This window comes from Panthera uncia, chromosome X (assembly GCF_023721935.1).
Source record: "Panthera uncia isolate 11264 chromosome X, Puncia_PCG_1.0, whole genome shotgun sequence".
Taxonomy (NCBI): Eukaryota; Metazoa; Chordata; class Mammalia; order Carnivora; family Felidae; genus Panthera; species Panthera uncia.
The window spans coordinates 52,772,566-52,793,919 of record NC_064817.1 but is presented as its reverse complement, the minus strand read 5'-3'; the positions used below and the strand labels follow the sequence as shown (position 1 = coordinate 52,793,919).

The following is a 21,354-nucleotide window of genomic DNA, read 5'->3' as shown; positions in this document are numbered from 1 at the left end:
AAGGCCAAAGGGATGTAGGGACAGCTGAACCCAAAAGAAGAGAATGAAAGGTGAGAGAGAAGTGTGACTTGACAGGGACCCCAACCTGTTCAGGCTGAGTGGGGCAGAGCAAAGTGAACACTTACTGAGCCAGGCTTGTGCCCAGGTTTCACTAGCCTGTTTGGCCTACGAAGAGGCTGAGGTTCTGGTAGAGGGAGAGCAGCAGGATGTTTACCCCAGGCTAGTCAATACCACTCTATGGGTGCAAATATAGATTGAATTGCAAAGCCTATACTCCCTCTCTAGTTGCCCTTAGGAGCTTAGGAACTTTATGGCTACAGAAGTGTGTCAAAGAAAGCCTTTTCCTATGAAGAAGTAAAGACAAGGGAGGGGGGAGACTTTCTAGCCCCCTGGGATTTGCAGGCTACTAGAGCCAGACCAGAAGTTGCCTTCAGGCACTCTAACCTCTCTTAGGCTGGCTTATGGGGAAAACGGTCTTGTAGCCATCCAGGGCTGGGTTTCCACTCTTCATCCTTAAGCTTAGACTGTGTGTACCAGGTGAAGGAAGGACAACATAGCCAGGGACATCTCTCTCCAGGGCCACTGTCAGCATGCCTGAGATCATGCTTGTGGGCCACTCAGACTGGGAACCCTGGCCAGATCAGGGGATGGGATCTGCAGCTTCTACCCAGGGCCTGGGTTCTTGGAGTCCCACCTCCCCCACCCCCAAATTGCCTCCCAAAGAGAAGCGCTGAGGCCCTCCCCATTCCTCCTATGGCCTTCCCTTGAGTCCTAGAGTGTTTCTGATCCTAACATGAAGCCCACATTGTAACCCACCCTCAGTTCCTAACCCATCATCTCAGTGAAGACAGCCACACAGCCAGAGTGCATCTCTAGTAAAGCTTTATTGTTCTGCAGAGGGGTCACATGGTTCCTGGTCTCCACCTCCCTCATCTTAAATGCCCCGCCCCCTTAGGCTTTCAAGACCCCTGCTCATACCCACAGATTATAATATAGTCTGGACAGATTATGTGTGCATATATAGATGTGCATGTATATATGTATATATATATATATATATACATATATACATAGATTATTCTGACTGTACAGTATTTATAGGTAGAAATAAAAAAGGCTTAAAAAGTTACAATATTGCCTGGGATCCATCTCACTCCAGTTTATTTTGCTGAAAGAAAAATAAAGCACTAGTTGGCATTTGAATGTCATTGGAAATTCCACATAAGCCAAGATAGCTGCTGGGTAGGATGGATCAGGTTTGGATCAAGCCCCAGCTGGCTGAGATGACACTAGGCCCTTCCATCTGGCGGGCTGGCTGCCTCAGGCAGGGGCCTGGTCTCTGCTTGAGGAAGGGACTGTTATGTCAGCCAGCTACCACAGGCAGGAAGATCAGGAGAAGAGACACAGATACAGATGTGTGTCTCTTTTTACCACCATCTGTTTTTGCTTGGCCTGTGTGGTGGGAGTGAGCTTGTTTGCTCTCCAGACAAAAGAGTGTGTGACCACAGGCCGCACAGGACACCAGGGAGTGGCAGATAAAGTATGGGGCCCAAACTGGGGAGACTGGTTCATTGATCTCCTGAGACCTGAGAAAGGAAGCCACCTCCCCCCACTACCATATCCCAAGCTAGCTGAAATTGTCATGTCACCTACTAGGAACCTGTCAGTGCTCACTCTTTAAATCAGCCTCATAAAAATCAGCATTGTATTTACACAAATAAAACAGCTCATAGTGCTTGTAGCTGCCCTGTGCTCATCTTGTCTAATTTCTGTGGAAAAACCAGTTCAGGGCCAATATTAGGCCCCAAGGCAGGACCAGAGCCTCCTGCCAACCTCAAGGGGATGCTAGCACCAGACAGGATGGCTTGCCCTCTCAGAGAGGCAAGGAGTTGGAAGCAAATATTGCTCTCTACCTCCTTCCCCTGCAGGTGGGGGAGCTGGTAAGGCTTCAGATTGATGGTGGCTCTGTGGGTCTGGAGAGCAGCAGCAGTCTTCTTGTTCCTAAAATGACCCCTCTCTCTTGGGAGGACAGACCACAGGCTTGGGGGTGGAGGTGGACTGGAGATGGGGCACTGAAATTCTCTTTTCCTCCCCTGAATGTGTGGAGGAGCTTCAGGAAGTAAAGGGGACAGTCAGTGGGAGCTTCAAGAGCCTGGCTCCGCCCCTGGAAGCAACATCTAGGGGCTGCTCTGCTCTCTTTATCCCCTTACTCCCTTGGTGCCAGGGGGCCTGGGTGGCGCCACCTTTGGACCAAGCTGAGGCTCACAGTTTTGTCTCAGGGCCAGCTGCCTGCAGGGTGGGGAAGGAGTCCCGGATCTTTGCCACTTCCATGGCACACAGGTGCCCAAAGACTTTGTTGTACCAGTCAGGAGAACGGCCCCTGGGGAGGTAGAAGTAGGCCGGCATGAGCTATGGGTTCTTCCCTGGAGCCCTTCCCAGGAGGAAGAAAGGGCTTTCCCCCAGCCTCCCGGGATCAATGGCATGGGGCAGAGGTGGGGGGAGTGCCAGGGCTAAAGGGGCCTGGTACCTGAGATCAGCACGGCAGATGTGAGTGAGCCGGGAGCGGCCCAAGCCACAAGGCTCCATGAGGTACTGGGAAGTGAGCATCATGGCCCTCACCCCTGACTCTGGCACAGGTTGCTCAGGATCCAGGGACTGGGAGACAAGCAGACAGCCACCACGGGGCAGGTCGGAGCGCCACATCCTGTGGGGAAGAGACACATACGTTCACATTCCTGGTGTCTGTTCCCACTCCACCTCCCTGTTCCCCAAGCGCATCAAGGATGACAACCAGAAGCCCTCACCGGAGCACCACAAAGTCGCGGCAAGGATGGGGTGCCATGCTGTCAGTGACATAGTGGTACAGCTCCACACCCGGCATCAGGGCTTCCAACACCTGGGCCCGCAGCAGGTCCTCATCCCAGAGGGCCCGCTCCCGCAGAACACGGTGCAGCACTACAGCTGGAGGGGCTGCTACCTCTGTGGACACCTTCCACACACGCAGGGGATGCCCATCGGACACCTGGGAGCCACAGGAGTGGGGACAGGGGACAACTGTCAGAGCTGGAGAACAACCACTCCACCCCCCAGTTCCAGCCTGCTCTCACTTTAGCCCCTGAAAAGGGAAGGTTGCAGGGCTACTGTGCTAACCCCAGCCAGATCCAGACAGGCCTTCCCTGTGTTCCCTGTACTCTCTCTCCTCTTTGGACGTCTGCTTCTCCACCTTGTCAAAAGCACAAAGAGATGACGAGACACAAGTTCTCTGGGGCCTAGTAGGCTCTACCACGAAATGGACTCAGAGCTTGGAATTTCTAGAAGTGAACAGGAAGAGAAGATGGTGATCATCCTCAAGGAACTCACCATCTAGTGCAGGAAGTAGAACATGGGCACAGCAATCAAAGCTGTCACTTAGTGAGTCTTTCTTATGTGCCAGGCACTGCGCGAGCTTCTCATCCCGATCCCGTAAGGGAGATTTTAGATGGGTTTATACATGGCAAACCTCAGGCTTGCAGTCTTACTTGTAATCAGAATCCAAGAAAGAAGATGGCTAGTGCCAAGAGGAGGACAGAGAGAAGTCATCTCCAGTTTGGGACATGACAGTAGGCTCTGAATGAAGGAGAGTGCATATCAAGTCAAGGCTAAAAGTGGCTTGGGAAATTTAATGCTTGGGGAAGGTCAGTCCAGGCAGCAGGAAAGCAGGGGCAGAAGCACAAAGGTGGAAGTGTAAGGAGCTCAGCATGACCATGGTGCAGAAAGATACTGGAGGTGAGGCTCTGCAAATAGTGACCTGTCTGGAATGGAGATTTGGTATAGGAATTCTGGCAGGCAATGCCCAAATGAGGGCCCCTGGTCTCATTTGGTTCTTGACTCCTTAAGGAACTTGCTTTGCTGGCTTACACCTTCCAGGATCAAGCTGAGGCACAGTGACACTGGCTGGGGAGCTCCTTTGTTTGGGATTCTTGGCCTCCCCTGCATGCACCACGCCCTCTCCCAGCCCCATGGCAGCCATGGGCAGCGTGCTACTCACTTTCCGGCAAGCCAGCTCCGTGTGCTGGGGCCCTGGCATACTCATCCAGCCCTTGAAGCGCTCAGCAGCATCACGCAGCAGCTCTTGGACACTTTCTTCCATGTAGAGGCTCAGGCTCATGCCTGCAGCTTGGGCCTGCCGCAGCTCAGCCAGAGCTGGGCCAGGAGAGCTGAGCTCAGCTGCACTGTAGGAACCACACAGTTGCAGCACCATGTCCTGGGGAACCTGGGAGAGCACACATACACTAGGGCCATGGGGAGAAATGGGGTGAGAGACCATCATTCCCAGAGCCCATGGGATCTTTCAGGTCCATGTTACGGGGGTAGAGAAGCCTGACTACTGCAGTGAGATAGATGAGAAACCTTATAAGAAAAGAGTTGGAAGTTGGGCATGCATCAAGTTGGGCCCTTACCCCTGACTTGGGGTAAAAATCTCTGGCCTGATAGTTCCCCCAGGTGTGGGCCTAGAGTTACTCACTTGGAAAAGTTTCTTACAGTCATTGATCATGTGTGATAGGCCCTGAGTAGCAGCCATGTTCTCACTCAGGTCCCTAGGGCCTGGCCGGCCAACCATGCTGCGTTTGTTCCTGATCCTAGAGGGAAGGGCAGGGAGGAGAGGATGGCACGTGGGCACAAGACAAGATGGCTGACTGGTTGGCTTCTAGCTCCCCTAAACACAAAACAACCTGCTGCTCTTTAGAAAGCCCTGCTTCAGGGGGTGCCTGGGTGGCTCGGTCGGTTAAGTGTCTGACTTCGGCTCAGGTCATGATCTCGCGGTCTGTGAGTTCGAGCCCCGCATCGGGCTCTGTGCTGACAGCTCAGAGCCTGGAGCCTGTTTCGGATTCTCTGTCTCCCTCTCTCTCTGCCCCTCCCCTGTTCACATGCTGTCTCTCTCTGTCTCAAAAATAAATAAACGTTAAAAAAAATTAAAAAAAAAAAAAGAATTTGTTTAGAAAGCCCTGCTTCAAAACATCCAACCAGTTTCAGGCCCCTGAACTGTCAGGCTGACCCCTTGTGGTGATGCTGGGGAACTGTAGGACCAGCCATCAAGGACCAACAGTCCAAGGAGGCCCAAACCCTCCCTGCCTGGCCCTGCCACACACTGCCATGTTTCACCTGGGTGAGGTGCCATCCTTCTTGGAGACGTTGAGATGGAAGATGGAAGGTGCCAGGCACACTGCTAGGTTGCCAGCTGTCATCTGGTTTTCTTCAGCAGAGGCAATGTCACTTAGGAAATAGAGCAGGGTCTGTAGGACCTCTCGGTTCTCATCGGGGAGCAACAAGGTGGCGGCTTGTGCTGCTGCCAACCATTGATCCTTGGGGAGGACTGTGAGGAAGGAATGGCAGAACAGCTTTCTTATTCCCCTAGAGCTTCTGGCAGCAAGTCTCCTGCTTCTAGGAATTCAGAGGGCACAGCAGTCCCAAGGGAAGTCAGTCAGTGAAAGGAAAGGGTAAAGATGGGCTCTGGGATGTCTCTGGGTAAAAGAGGGGATAAAGCCCCACTCTAATATACAATGTCACCTTAGGTAAGCCCCGGCCTTTCCTCAAGGCCTCAGTCTATCTTTCCATATAATGGGTTTGGGGAATAGAACATGATCTCCCTCCAAGGGCCTTTCCAACTCTGGATAGCAAATCTTCCAATGAGCTCATGGATGTGGCTAGATTTGCTCACACCAGGTTTAGCTTTCACAAGCCCCAGGATTTGGAGAGATTGAGAATGGGGCAGGTTGCTGGGGACAGGTGCAGGTGACTCACGCTGGTAGATCTGCAGGAAAGTGGTGGTGAGCTTGCTGGTGAAGATAGGCTCTGGTAGGTCCCGGAAATACTGCTTCAGCAGGTCAGCCACATCATAGGCCGACTGGCCCTCATAGCAAACATTGTCAGGGGAGGTCTCATTCATTTGGCGCAGGTTCTGGATCCTGGACTTCACCCCAGACTTGCGGAAGATCCCCACCTGGCCCATGCAGGGAAGGGAGGGAGGGAGACATGCAGGACAAGGGTGGGGTGGGGAGGAAGATTATGAGGCCAGCCCTGGATCAGGTGTCAGGAGAGTAGGGCACCCTAGAGACTTCCAAGCCTGGAAGGTTTCCTGCTGGGCAGGGTAGAAGAAAAATGGCAAAACCAAAGAGAAGCATTTTTATAGCCTTAGGGTCAAGAAGAAATATGGTTTTAGTGGGAATGAGCAGGAAGAGAGGGACCTAAGGCAGGCTCCTAAAGATGGGGCTTACGGTGCCTGGGCTGGAAATAAGCTGGCAGAGAGCTTGGCTGAGAGGAGCTTCAGCTCCATCCTTGCTGGGCCTTCCTAAGGCTCAGAAAGGTCTCTAGTGGGCCAGAAAGGCCATAGCAGCTCCCCACCAAATTCCTCAGCCTTGGATTTCTTCCCCAGTGTCATTTCTCTGTAGGTTCCCTGGCAGGGCTCACCTGGTCCAGGCACTGGCTGCGCAAGTAGCGCATGGCTTGCTGAATGCTCTGTGGCAGTGGCTGGCCTGTGCGCTGCACGTGGATGAGGGGTGGCACCCCAAACACGTGCTGGCCCCGGTAGTCTGGGGTCTTACTCCTTTTCATGAACTTGGGCACTGACCTGTTTGGGGGAATGACAAGAGATCTGTGAGGGGTGTGGGGTAGGCCCAGACACAGCTTGGAGACTCTGCAGTCTCAGGGGGCTCAGGCAGGGGTGAGGGGAGTAAAAAACACACCACATCGCCAGAGTCAACATTCACTGAGCACCTGCTGTGGGCCTGGCCCACGGGAGTCACAGAGGAATACAAGGAGCTCTCTGTCTCGTTAAGGAAATAACTGTGTCAACAGGCAATGACAATATATGTGGCCAGGAGTGGACCAAGAACTTAGGGGAAGACCCATGAGGAAGGGGAACTATACCTAGTGGATCAGAGAAGGCTTCAGGGAGGATGTGGAAATTCAGCAGGCTCATGAGGGATAGGTAGGTGTTTTCCCAGAGGAGAAATGGGGAAAAGGCATTCCAGGCAGAGAGAACAGCATGGACAAAGGCAAAGAGGTAGGAAAAAAGAGTATAGCACATTCAGGGAAGGGCAACAACTTCAGTGGCCTATATGATGGTAGTGCTTGAGAGTGGCAGGCTAGAGAACCCAACAGCAAGGGCAGGGCCGGAACATGAAAGGATCATCATGGGAAGGAAGCTAGGCCCTATTCTTTGGCAGTTGAGGGGCGGGGGGCAGGGGACAGAAGGGTGTTTATCAGGAGAGCAGCAACCAAAGATGTATTTTAAGACAATCTCACTGGTAACAGCCTGGAAATTGGGATGGAGGAGTTACAGCTCAAGGACCTAAGGTCCACTACCACCACTCCTCCTCACACATGGCACACACTCATGCATGTCCTATGAGCATCCCCCACAGACATATGCAAGCCATGCTGACCTCTCAGGCCATGGCCCCTCCAGCTTCCCAACACTGTTGGCTTCTGGGCTCCACCTGCTTGCACCCACCTTCAGGGGATGACCCTTCCAGGGTCCTGGAGTGGGGGCAGGGAGGGGGCCAGCACCTGGATGAGAAGCTCCCCACACACCATGGCCCAGGAGCACTCACCAGACCCATCCTGGTTTGTGGGGCACAGTGTACTTCTCCATGAAGGCAGTGAGCCGCAGCAGTGAGCCCTTGTGCAGGAGGTGGATCTGGCCAGCAAACTGCCGGTTGATCTCCAGTGACTCTGAGTTGAGGCTAGGCCGGTGGGAGTTCTGGAAGCTGTGCCAACGGAGCTTCCTGGTGAAAGATGAGGGAGTGCAGAAGGGCCAGAGGAGCAGGTTTGGATAAGCCTTAGGAAACGATGACTTCTTCTGATCCCTTTATTCTCCCCAAAGAAAACAAATGCAGGGAGGGAGATGTGACTACTGTCAGCATTGCTACTGGGTCCCAGGGTGGAAAACCTTAATTTTAGTTTCCAGGGCTGCCAAGTGGCCAAGAAGCTATCAGGGAGGGTGGCACAGAGCTCAGACCCATCTAGTGCCAGCAAGCAGTACCAGCCCCTTATCCCTCCAAGACTGCAGTGTAAGGGCTGTTCTGAGAGCCCAGAATGGTAAAGCTGGGGACCAGAGACCATGTCCTCTAACACCTATGATTTACTCATGGGGAAAAAAATGCCCAAAGTGGAGCTAGAATTTGTTCAAGGCCATAGCAGAGGTAAGCCCTGAACTTAACCTGGAGGCAATCAAGAACCTGTCCCTGGGCCTGGGCACTAAGAAGTGCCTTGAAAAAGAGTTGTGTAGAGGAGAGAGGGAGGGATGGGAGAGAGGGGAAAGAAGAAAGGGAGGATGAAGGATGGGGAGCAGGACAAAGAGACACAACAGAGTCCTCTGTCCCCACCCTTACTCAAAACTCCCACCTGCACGGTCTAGTCAGTGAGGCCCCAACGCCTGAATCTCGTCGTTCACGTGGTGCTGATGCCTGAAGTCCAGCTGGTGAGCCTGCAGCCTCAGCCTCATTCACAGAGTTTCCACTACTGTCCAGTTCACTGGAGGAGGCCACAGTGTTAGAAATGGAGTGTCCTTCTTCCACAGACAGGCTGGAGGCAGAGGTTGGTTCCCCACCTGAATTTGCCTCCTGCTCATTATCCTGGGTTGGGCGTGGGGCCTCGGCCTGTGCCTGTTCCAGGGGCTCAGCCTGAGCCTGAGCCTGAACCTGAGCTGGGACTACTGGATGAACATCAGCCTGGCCCAGAGCTGAGGACTCTCTATGGGTCAGAGCCTCTGACTGGGCCAGAGACTCAGCCTGCCTTTCAACCTCAACTGTGGCTACTTTTACTGATGAAGTGACCTCCTCCTCTTCTTCCTCTTCCTTATCTCTAGTCCCCAGGTCTGGGTAGATGGCCTGAGACCAGAGCTCTACCCGTTGCTGCAGCCCCCACACATGCTGGAGAATGTCATCTAGGTGGGCGTAGTTGCCCCCACCCTCCTCATCTTCAGCTTCAGCCCCAGCCAGTACAGGCTCAGCTGGGTATAGCTCAGGCATGTTGTCATAGGTGCTGGCATGGCTGCCTGTGGAGCCACAGGAGCCTCGGCGCCCTTCATAGCCCCAGGGCCTACCTGGCTGCCAATCTGCCAGGCGGTGTCCATCCTCAGGAAATAGGCTCTCAATGGACAGGGAGCGAGGGAATGTGCCTGGTTTGTAGTCCCTGGGCACATGCACGAGGCAGCCACCCCGGTGCACCCGCTGAGGATGCTGAAACATGGCCACAGGCCAGGCTTCCCAAGCCCTCTGAGCCTTAGTGCCACTGTCACCAGCTGAGGTGGCTGTCCTATTCTTGGCCCTGTAGAATCCAGCTGAGAGGAAGCCACGGCGACTGCAGAAAGAGGAGGCTTTGGTGGTCTTCTTTGAGGTGGCTGGGCTATGCTCAGGCTCTGTTTGCTGGCTGCCACCCTTTTCCTTCCGCCTCAGAGAATCAAGGTGCTTAAGGAAGCTACGAGAACGGCGCTTCTTGGCTTTGTCCTGGAGACCCTCTCGGCCCTGGGTGGGGCTGAGGAATGGCTGGTCATTTGGTCTGGGGGCACAGCTTAGCAAGGGCAGGTCTGCTGGCTCGGGCAATAGGCTCACGGTGATAGCTGGCAGGGAAGTGGCACTAAGCTCAGTGAGGACACTCTCACAGCTGGAGGTCACTGGCAGGCCAGGGCTTGGTGGGGCCAGTAGGTCAGAGGAGCCTACATGAGGCCAACATTTACTTTCACGCTTGAAAGCCCAGTGGTTGCTGATGGTACACTGCTCTTCCTCTTCTGAGTCTTCATTCTGGGGAGGGAGCCACAGGGTCAGGTCAGAATAGTCCTCAAATGCTTGTTTGTACTCCACTCCCTGCCTCCAAACTCTTAGAGGACCTTGAGATAAAGGGCGCCACTTTCTGACTCAAGACATGTCCTAGATGTGGAGCTGGCTCTGGAGTACCGGAGTAAGCCAGGAGTCAGAGACAGAGCCCAGATGGATGGTAATGGTCATCGAATTAATCTAATCCTTCCTCATTTTACAGATAGGGAAACTAAGACCCACAAATGAGAAGTCATTTGCCTAAGGTCATCCAATGTCATGTAGTAAGCCAGTGACAGAGCCAGGGTTAGAATCCAGGTGTCTTGACCTGTCCTCAGCAGCCTCCCAAGTCTCTAGGCTATAGTCTTAGATTGGAATCACAGAATGCCAGAACTGAAAGGAGATTTTAGATTTTCTAATTTTCTATTTTGCAATATGGGGAAATCAAGGCCCAGAGAGGGAAAGAGGCTTGCTCAAGGCCACTGAGTAGTCAGTGGCAGAGGTGGGATCAGGCCCCAGGGGTTTCCTGCTTCCCAGGCCAGGGCTCTGGCTGCTTAGCTGACCCTCCTGGCTCCAGACCTCTGGTGGAGAAAGCTTCAGAGGAAACTAACAAAGCCTGACCCCCTGGAAAGATGAGGTCATCAGGCCAGCATTCCAGCGCTACATGTGGACTAAGAGTCCTCTCGGTTTCTGCAGTCCCACATTGGCAGAGTCAGAAAGGCCTCTTGAGTTTAGAGATGGGAAAAACGAGGCTCAGGGGTGTAAGACCTCCTGTGGACACAGTTGGGGATCTTGACTTCTAAGATCATATAGGCCATGATTTTTCCACCACATTATTCTGTCTCTGCTGTCTAGTGAAGGAATTCTCACCATCACAAAGCAAGTAGTGGAGGCAGATAGATTTCCCTGAGGAAGGGCAATCACTAGGTCAAGTTATTAGTAAACTCAGTGTGGAGAGGTGTGCTGAGGGAGGTGGGTGTGGCCACGGTACTTATTTTCACACTCTAAACTCTAGACCAAGCTTGCCCAAACCCATCAGGCTCATAAGAGCCCCCTATACCTCACTCTCAGGTTAGGGCAAGGCACTGCTCTGTACATCCCAGACACCCAGGACACTGGATCTAGTTTTGCAAATGGTCTGTGTATATCCTGGGTTCCCCACGGTGCCACAAGACCCCAGACCCCACCCTTGCCATGACTCACCTGCTTGCATTGAAAATTAACTTCCAGTTTCATCGAGGCACAATTGTTCAAGGTCATCAGCTTTCTATAAGGAAATGAAGCAGTGTTCACCCAAGGGTCCCAACCCAAGTTTGCAGGGCATAATCTATTGAAACAGTCCCATGATGCCATCCACTACTCTACATGCTCAAGCTATCAAAACCTCTCCCAAGATCCAGTGCTCATGAAGGTTTCAGTGCCAGACACAATGCTAGGAAAATTATGGCTTCTGTCCTCTGGAAGCTTACATATGTGTAATAAACCACTAGAGAGACAGCACAAGTTCAGGAACTTAGACAGAAGACACAACAGGCACACAGAGAGTGGGACAAGGAACTTCCATGAAGAGGGGGTGGGTGGTCAGAGAAGGCTTCCTGGTGGTCAGAAATGGGTTTCTGGAAGGGAAAGAAAACAGGGACTCTTATCCTGGGCTTCCACAAGAGGCTGTGACAAGGTAGAGAGGGAAAGAGTAAACTGACCAGTACTGGTGTGACAGAGGAGATTGAGGCTGATAAGGTCTGTCAAAGCCATACTGCAAAGGTGCCTCATGCTAAAAAAGCTTCACTTTTCTTTGCAGGCAGTTACACACTCTAAGCAGAGGAGTTCCTGCTTGGAAACTGAATCTAGTGGCTGTAAAGAGGCTGGATCAAGGTGCAGAGGGACATGGCAGGAAGGCCAGTTAGTTGGCTACTGTAATGGATCCAAAAAGTCATGGTTTGGCCTCAAACAAGGCCCAAACCAGTGTAAGCAGAGAAGGGGAAAATCAGAAGAATGTCTCAGGAATCTAACTGAAGGGAGAAAAGAATCAACACCAGATTTTGACTTTCCAGCTAGAGTGCCTGGGTGGTGAGGTGTCACAGACACAGAAGACAGAGTGAGCAGTGTGACTGTACCAGATGAGCTTTGTTACAGGTTGGGCTCCTCCTCTGTTAGAGGGGACAGGGATTGTTTCTTTCCATGAAGAAGCTCCAAGAAAGGCCCTGACCTCCCAGGCCTGGCCCTTAGTGCTCCCTACCTGCACAGGGCCCCCAAAGAGTCCTCGTCCAGAAAACCGTGGTCCTTCTTCACAGAGCCAATATCCAGGGGAAACAGACCTTCTGTACGGCAGAGAAAAGCCAAGATGAGTTGAGGGTGGTATGGTCAGAAACTCAGTGCCAGCAGCCCTTGAGTTGCAAAGGAGGGGCAGGGAAGGGAGGAGGCAGGAAAGCAAAAGCTGAGCAAAAGGAGCAAGCCTGGAGTAAAGAAGGGGCCCGGGGAACTCAGGCTGACCATTGGGGACAAGTTCAGGGTTGAAGGAAAGGAGGGTTGAGCTGGATAAGAGGACCCAACAATAATACAGGTCCATGGGAGATGGCAGGCCTGAGGCCTTGGGTGGCTGCCAGGAGCCAAGCTGGGCTCGCCCAGTCCCCTTTGAATCCTGGGTACTAAGACAAGGAAACTCCTCCCTGCCCCAAGATGAACTGGGGGGATCAGGAAGAGAGTGAAGACAGAAAGGACAGTGTGCAACTAAACCCCACCTCATTTCCTCTTACTGCTCAAAGCAGGGGAGCCCACTCCTTGGGATTTAGGAAGGAGAGGAGAGAGAAGAAGGTGCAGTAAGAGGACAGAGCATCCAGGAAATCCCATACCTCTCTCTGTCTTACTGGTAAAGCAAGCCCATTTATTCATTTAACTAATATTAATCATGCATCTACTTGGTGCCAGATGCTGGGGCTACAACAGCAAACGAGATAAAAATGATCCTGCCTTCACGGAGTTTACACTCTAATGGGGACAACAGACAATAAGCAATGTGTGAAACAAGATAATATGGCTCTGAATGCCATGAAAGACATTAGACAGGGTGATGGGGTAAGGAGAGGCTGAAGGGGTGGGGGCTACTCATAGAGAGGTGGTCAACAGAGGCCTTTCTGAGGTGGTGACCTCTGAACTGAATCCTGAAGAACAAGAGGAGGCTGGTCATGCCAAGAGCCTGGGAAGAGGGCTCCAGGCAGGACCAACATTAAGGTGTTGAGTGAGGAAAAAACATGGTGAGCAAGTGAGCAAGAAAGGAGCCTGGAATGTAGTGAGAAAAGGGAAGAGGAGTAAACGGCAGTTGAGTGATGTAGTCTTGTCAGTCATAATAAAACATGTGAGCTTGCCTCATTCTGAGTGTGCTGGGAAACCATCAGAGGAGTGACAGAACACAGAAGTGACAAAGTGAGGCCCAAGGCTCACAAGGTCCTTCTGGCTTCTGTGCATTTTAGAGAAGAGAAAGGGGACACCTGAGTGGCTCAGTAGGTTAAGCTGCCAACTTTTGGTTTCGGCTCAGGTCATGATTTCACAGTTCATGAGTTCAAGCCCCATGTTGGGCTCTGTGCCAACAGCGCAGAGCCTGCTTAGGATTCTCTCTCTTCCCCTCCCCTGCTCTTGCTCTCTCTGTCTCTAAACAAACAAACTTAAATTTTTTTCTCAAAAGGAATAGAGGAGGTAGCAAAGGAAGAAGGCTGGTGCACTTTGGCAGGTGAGCAGTGATGGCAGGTCACACAGGATGCGGCAGTAAAGATGGCAGGAACTAGACTGATCCGAGACATACCGTGGAGGGAGGAGGGACTTGCTGAAGGATTAGATATAGAATATGAAAGAAAAGAGGAATCAAGGGTGATTTCTGGATGCAGGGCTTGAGTGGACAGCGGTGCTCTCAGGAGTTGGAATTTAGACCTGTTACATTTGAGATGTCTGTCAGACATCCAAGGAGATACTTAACTGCTGGCTGAAAAGATGAATCTTGAGCTTGGGAATGAGGTCTGACAGAAATATTTGAGAGTTACCAGAATATAGATGGTACTTGGAGAAAGATCTCCTGGGAAAGAAATGTTGAGAGGGAAGAGGGACCAAGATTGTGCTTTGGGACACTCCAACATTTAGATATCAGTTAGAGAAAGCAGAGTCCTCTATAAGAAGACTAAGAGCAGCATCTAGAGAGACAGCAAAGACAGGTGAGTGTTCTAGAAGCCGAAGTGAGTGGCCAGCGGCACTGAATGCTATTGAGAGATTAAGTAAGGACTGGGAAGTGACTAGTGAACTTGATCACATGGAGGTCAATGGTGACCTGGACAAGGATTGTTTTATTGGCAAGGTGGGGTTGAAGGCAGAGTACAGTGGGGAGTGTGAGAAGAAGAAGGAAAGCAGAAATAGAAAGTATAGACAACACTAAAGAAAAACAGAAAAATGAAGGAAACAGAGAAGTGAGTCCATGGGGAAGTGGAGATGAGGTCGGGGACACCAGGATGCACCCTCCACATTGCATCTATGCCAGTGGCATCCTCAGAACTGGTACAGTGCAGGGGCCCTGGTCAAAACATGGGTGACACCAGAACTTATGAGAGCCGAAGTGACCCAGTAGACATGATGATGTAACTGTAGGAGGAGGGCCAAGGTCCACAGCTTCCTGTGTGGTTGGAGAAAGGATCTGATTGGCACCATTTTACAGATGAGAAACAGAGGGATATGGCAAGTTTTGGGGTAAAGGAGGGGGAGCAGCTGAGTATCCTTACCTTCAAAAAGCTGAGCATATTGAGGGAATCCTGTTGCTCGGAGCCACTTGCATGCTCTTTTGGCCTCAACTTCTAAAACGGAACAGAAGGAGAGAAATGGGTCTAGGTGGGTGCTGGCACTGAGCCATCCTGGGTGTATGCTGCCTTATTTCCAGCAGACAAGCACCTCTAGTTCCCATGATCTGGAAATGGCAAGAAAAGCAAGGAGGGGGCTGGCTTATTTGTTCCATATCACAACCAGCAAGAGTTTTCCCTGTTCCCCATACCCTACCCTCTGTATGTCCTGTGAGGCCATTCTTGAGCCTCATTCCCCTGCTTGTCTCAATACCCCTCTTGCTCTCCTGCCCCTGCCCAAGAACAGAACCCACGAGCAGGAGCAACTCTCAGGAAAGTCTGAAGTCAAGGAGTACTGCTGGGGGAGGAAGCCATAGCTGTGTCTTCACCTTCCCCTTCTTCAGGGCGACATCCCCTTCCATGACCCTGGGTAGACCATCCTAGTCCAGCTAGGGATACAAAATGTTCAACGATTATCATTCTTTTTCCCACCATCATACCTCACATTCCCTAGCACTTTGATAACGAAATCTCACTTAACACACACAATAAGCTGTGAAAGAGGTTTTACTATCTACATTTTATAGATCTCCAGACAGGTTCAGAAAGGAAAAAGTCATCCACAGTCTCACAGCTGACCAAGGGAGCAGTGCTGGGGCCAGAGTTAAAACTCAGTCTCCCTCCCACTCAGGGCCCCTACCTTTCTGACATGGCAGCTTCCCCAGTGCTTACTCTTCCCCATCACTCATGGATTTACAGCCCTCCTTTCCCAGGGAACCTCCCAAGACTGCTCCAGCTCTCCCTTGTGGCTAGATCTATGTGGCATAATCCAGTGCTGACTGTCATGATGACACAGTGGTACCTTTGGGAATCTTGGAGGACATTGGCTGGGTTAGCCTCCCACCTCTGCTCTGGGAGTGCCCAGCACCTCTGCCAGCCTCAGTGGAGACATGCAGCTGGACTAAAGGAGCCCTCCTGGCAAGGATAGGCTGAGTGCCAGCAGCAATGCCTGGGACTACCCAGGCAGCCATCTGTTTCCTACCCCAAGCACTGCCAGGGAGCAGTGGGGCTGGGACTATAGGACAAGGCACTGTGGGGTTGGAGGGTGGGGTAGGCTGGTGGCTCAGCAGAGCTGCTCTGGCTACAGAGTCATACTCCCAACATCTCCTTGACTTCCTTAGCGCTTGTCTCCAGGCAACTCCGAGGAGACTGGTGGGGTTTTTCCGAGACAGGAAGAGCTCTTTCTTTCCAGTGCTCTTCTACAGGAAAATCCAGGATGAGATCCTGGCAGCTGAGACTGAGAAGTTAAAAGACAAAACAACATTTCAGAGGATGCGGGTAGGTAGACAACAGAGGGAAGAATACAGGAAGATCGAAGTTGATGAGAAAAAACAATAAGCTTCTCAAGGGCCACAAACTGATGAGGATTTGAGGGGGGAGAAGAGAAGGTTCTGGAGCCCCTGGAGCCCCTGAAGGCTTTTGGGGCAAACAGGAGTGGGGCGGAGATGACATCTGGGCATTTCCCAGAGTGAGTGCATCAGGTCAGTGCCACCCCAGCATCTGCCTCAGCACATAGCTGTAGCCAAGTTTGCTCATGTCCGTGATCCGTGAAGATTGGTATGAGATGGTGCACCTGTACACACACACCCTATAGGCCCCCTCAGTCTGTGCAGCACTTGAATGGTGTGTGTATGTGTCCATGTTTCTTGTTACTGCAACTTTCTAACCTATGATAAAGATCTAGGAATCATCCAGACTTCAGAGAGGTACTGGAAAGTGTTTGTTCCCACAGAGCTTAGCTAACAGTACCTCAGACCCTCTGACAGGGTGCAGTGCAGGCCTAACAGAGGATACAGGTCTCCAGGCAATTGGTGGTGTGGGGGAACTGTGGTAAGAGCTGTTGGAAGGGACCTCACACCAGCCCAGGAAGCATCCGAGGTACCTGGTTTTGCTGCTAAAACAGCTTAGCCAGCTGCCACTACCACCTCCCTGTCTCCTGATCCTACCACACCCCCAGAAGAAGGCCCTTCTCCATCCTCAGAGCCCCTCCTAGCAGCCAGCTCTGCTTTCCCATGATTAGGATGAAGAGAAGGTACCAAAGAAAGGACCTGATAGTTCCCAGAAAGGCAGGAACAGGCACAGAAAGAAATAGTGACCCTTAAAGGGCCATGAGTCTGCTATGGCCACCCCAGGTAGGAAAGCTAATCCCCAGGGTTAGGCCTGCATGCCAAGAACACACCCTTGAAGTCCACTGCAGCCCTTAGCCATTCGTGGCTACAGGCAGAACAAAGAGGAAAGGGAAGGAGAGAGGTACCTGCCTGCCCATTAGTCCTGAGGTCCTTCTTAAGCCTGAAGAAGTTGAGAGAGTGCAGTAAGAAAGTCCCGCATCTTAAAACTCATTTTTTTAATGTTTATTTTATTATTTTTGAGACAGAGAGAGACAGAGCATGAACGGGGGAGAGGCAGAGAGAGAGGGAGACACAGAATCGGAAGCAGGCTCCAGGCTCTGAGCCATCAGCCCAGAGCCCGACGTGGGGCTCGAACTCACGGACCACAAGATCGTGACCTGAGCCGAAGTCGGACGCTTAACCGACTGAGCCACCCAGGCGCCCCAAAAGTCCCGCATCTTACACATATGCACCATCTACCAGAGCCACAGAGGCAGAGCCCACAGGAGAGTGGTGAGCCGCCTGCTCCTCTAACGCTAGGCATTGGCCCTAGCCAGGGTTGGTGGGAAGGAAACCAGCGCACCTGAGTGGGCACCAAGTTCTTTTGCTTTTACCTAGAGCCCTCTATCCCGCTACTACTCTGTGATCTCTGGACCAGCAGCATCAGCATCACCAGGGAGCTTGTTAGAAACGCAGAATTCCAGACCTACTGAATCAGAATCTATATTTAACTACATCCTGAGTTTATTTGCATGCACATTAAAGTTTGAGAAGCACTGGCCTATATTCCTAGCTGAAGGATTTTCACCCTGGGATGCACGTTAAAATCAGCTAGGAAGCTTAAAAAAGACCAATTCCCTGGGATCCCATCCTCAGAGGCTGATTTAATTGGTCTATGGTGGGGGTTTCCACGTCAGCACTTTTAAAAAGCTATAATATGGGGCATATTGAGTCCCGAGGAACTTTCCCAATTCCCACAGTTACATGTCACAGCTGAGACTATGATCCTAATCTTTTATTTTTTTTTAAGTTTTTGTTTTAATTCCAGTTATTTAACATACAGTGTTATTTTAGTTTCAGGTGTACAATATGATGAGTCAACAATTCCATACATCACCTGGTGCTCATCACAAATACACTCCTTAATCCCCACCCCTTATTTCACCCATCCCCTGACCAACTCCCCTCTGGTAACCATCAGTTTGTTCTCTGTATTTTAAGAGTCTATTTCTTGTGTGCATGCTCTCTTGCACTTTCTCTCTCTTTCCCTTTGCTCCTTTGTTGTTTCCTAACTTCCACATATGAGTGAAATCATATGGTATTTGTCTTTATCTGACTTATTTTGTTTAGCATAATGCTCTCCAGCTCCATCCATGTCATTGCAAATGGTAAGATTTCATTCTTTTTGATCACTAATATTCCATTGTGTGTGTGTGTATGTGTGTGCGCTATACACACATACACACACACACACACACACCACCACATCTTTACCCATTCATCGATTGATGAACATGGGATACTTCCATTATCTTGGCTATTATAAACAATGCTGCCATAAACAGAGGGGTGCACATATTCTTTTGAATTAGTGTTTTTGTATTCTTTGGGTAAATAGTAGTGCATTTGTTGGATCATGGGGTAGTTCTATTTCTAACTTTTTGAGGAAACTTCATACGGTTTTCCGGAGTGGCTGCACCAGTAGCTGCATTCCAACACTGCACGAGGGTCCTTCTTTCTCCACATCCTCACCAACACCTGTTGTTTCTGATGTTGGTGATTTTAGCCATTCTGACCAGTGTGAGGTGATATCTCATTATAGTTTTGATTTGTATTTCCCTGATAGTAAGTAATGATGAGCATATTTTCATGCATCTGTTGGCCATCTGTATGTCTTCTTTGGAGAAATGTCTTTTCATGTGAGACCCTGACCTTTTAATTTCCTTTACAGCTCTCTCTTTCCCATTTCATTATGCCACTTGCCCTCAGAGGCCAGGTAAACAAAGGGCTTAGACTCAAAGGAACAAACTCCAGGTCCCCAAAATTTTTTTTGACCTCCTGATGTAGTGGAGTTACAAGCTTGATTTGAAATCCTAGTGCTGTCAGTCACTAGCTCTCGGACCTTGGCAAGTTGTTTAACCTCTGTAAGACTCAGTTTCCCCCACTGTAAAATGGGTGCAATTGTGTCTACCTGTAATAGCTACTGAGAGCATTAAATAAAATCCTGGAGAGGGGAAAAATATCCTTGACACATAGTACAAGTACTCCCAACTAACTGAAGGGTCCCAAGAAAGAACGACAAACAGGAGAAAGAGGCCCAGCTAGCATTCCCTTCTGGGTCTAGAAAGTGGCTGCATCCCAGTGAAGGCAGTCCTGAGAGGAAAATACATTACAATCCAGGCCTATCTCAAGAAACAAGAAAAATCCCAAAGACAAAATCTAACAGCACACCTAAAGGAAATAGAAGCAGAACAGCAAAGACACCCCAAACCCAGCAGAAGAAGAGAAATAATAAAGATCAGAGTAGAAATAAACAATATAGAATCTAAAAAAAAAAACTGTAGAGCAGATCAAAGAAACCAAGAGTTGTTTTTTTGAAAAAATATACAAAATTGATAAACCTCTAGCCAGGCTTCTCAAGAAGAAAAGAGAGATGGCCCAAATAGATAAAATCATGAATGAAAATGGAATTATTACAACCAATCCCTCAGAGATACAAACAATTATCAGGGAATACTATGAAAAATTATATGCCAACAAACTGGACAACCTGGAAGAAATGGACAAATTCCTAAACACCCACACACTCCCAAAACTCAAACAGGAAGAAATAGAAAGCTTGAACAGATGCATAACCAGCGAAGAAATTGAATCAGTTTTCAAAAATCTCCCAGCAAATAAGAGTCCAGGACCAGTCCAGGACCAGTCCAGGATGGCTTCCCAGGGAAATTCTACCAGACATTTAAAGCAGAAATAATACCTATCCTTCTCAAGCTATTCCAAGAAATAGAAAGGGAAGGAAAACTTCCAGACTCATTCTATGAAACCAGCATTACTTTGATTCCTAAACCAGACAGAGACCCGGTAAAAAAAGAGAACCACAGGCCAATATCCCTGATGAATATGGATGCAAAAATTCTCAATAAGATACTAGCAAATTGAATTCAACAGCATATAAAAAGAATTATTCACCATGATCAAGTGGGATTCATTCCTGGGCTGCAGGGCTGGTTCAACATTCGCAAATCAATCAATGTGATACATCACATTAATAAAAGAAAAGAAAAGAACCATATGATCCTGTCAATCAATGCAGAAAAAGCATTTGACAAAATCAGCATCCTTTCTTAATAAAAACCCTCAAGAAAGTTGGGATAGAAGGAACGTACTTAAACATCATAAAAGCCATTTATGAAAAGCCCACAGCTAACATAATCCTCAATGGGGAAAAACTGAGAGCTTTCTCCCTGAGATCAGGAACTCGACAGGGATGTCCACTCTCACCGCTGTTGTTTAACATAGTGTTGGAAGTTCTAGCATCAGCAATCACACAACAAAAGGAAATCAAAGGCATCAAAATTGGCAAAGATTATTTCAAGCTTTCACTCTTTGCAGATGACATGATATTATACATGGAAAATCCAATTGACTCCACCAAAAGTCTGCTAGAACTGATACATGAATTTAGCAAAGTCGCAGGATACAAAATCAATGTACAGAAATCAGTTGCATTCTTATACACTAACAATGAAGCAACAGAAAGACAAAGAAAGAAACTGATCCCATTCACAATTGCACCAAGAAGCATAAAATACCTAGGAATAAACCTAACCAAAGATGTAAAAGATCTGTATGCTGAAAACTATAGAAAGCTTATGAAGGTAATTGAAGAAGATATAAAGAAATGGAAAAACATTCTGTGCTCATGGATTGGAAGAATAAATATTGTTAAAATGTCAATACTACCCAAAGCTATCTACACATTCAATGCAATCCCAATCAAAATTTCACCAGCATTCTTCTCGAAGCTAGAACAAGCAATCTTAAAATTTGTATGGAACCACAAAAGGCCCCAAATAGCCAAAGTAATTTTGAAGAAGACCAAAGCAGGAGGCATCACAATCCCAGCCTTTAGCCTCTACTACAAAGCTGTAATCATCAAGACAGCATGGAATTGGCACAAAAACAGACACATAGACCAATGGAATAGAATAGAAACCCCCAAACTAGACTCACAAAAGTATGGCCAACTAATCTTTGACAAAGCAGGAAAGAATATCCAATGGAAAAAAGACAGTCTCTTTAACAAATGGTGCTGGGAGAACTGGACAGCAACATGCAGAAGGATGAAACTAGACCACTTTCTTACACCATTCATAAAAACAAACTCAAAATGGATGAAGGACCTGAATGTGAGACAGGAAACCATCAAAATCCTAGAGAAAGCAGGGAAAAACCTCTCTGACCTCAGCCACAGCAATTCTTACTTGACACATCTCCAAAGGCAAGGGAATTAAAAGCAAAAATGAACTATTGGGACCTTATGAAGATAAAAAGCTTCTGCACAGCAAAGGAAACAAC

At 49.6% G+C, this 21,354-nt stretch overlaps 1 protein-coding gene across 2 annotated transcripts in view; it reads right to left on the bottom strand.

Moving 5' to 3' along the window:
- Window positions 1-846: 846 nt before the first annotated feature.
- The window catches only part of STARD8 (StAR related lipid transfer domain containing 8), a 46,098-nt gene continuing 25,590 nt past the window's right edge, over window positions 847-21,354 (bottom strand). For both annotated transcript variants that reach the window (XM_049643897.1, XM_049643898.1), the window contains exons 2-14: window positions 14,552-14,623; window positions 12,031-12,112; window positions 10,998-11,061; window positions 8,386-9,782; window positions 7,593-7,766; window positions 6,448-6,607; window positions 5,782-5,980; window positions 5,143-5,353; window positions 4,505-4,619; window positions 4,028-4,252; window positions 2,805-3,022; window positions 2,528-2,704; window positions 847-2,380 (exon numbers count right to left, since the gene is read on the bottom strand). In XM_049643897.1, coding sequence (XP_049499854.1) covers window positions 2,263-2,380; window positions 2,528-2,704; window positions 2,805-3,022; window positions 4,028-4,252; window positions 4,505-4,619; window positions 5,143-5,353; window positions 5,782-5,980; window positions 6,448-6,607; window positions 7,593-7,766; window positions 8,386-9,782; window positions 10,998-11,061; window positions 12,031-12,112; window positions 14,552-14,623 — 3,212 coding nt within the window. In that variant the 3' untranslated portion in view covers window positions 847-2,262. The remainder of the gene's footprint in view (window positions 2,381-2,527; window positions 2,705-2,804; window positions 3,023-4,027; window positions 4,253-4,504; window positions 4,620-5,142; window positions 5,354-5,781; window positions 5,981-6,447; window positions 6,608-7,592; window positions 7,767-8,385; window positions 9,783-10,997; window positions 11,062-12,030; window positions 12,113-14,551; window positions 14,624-21,354) is intronic.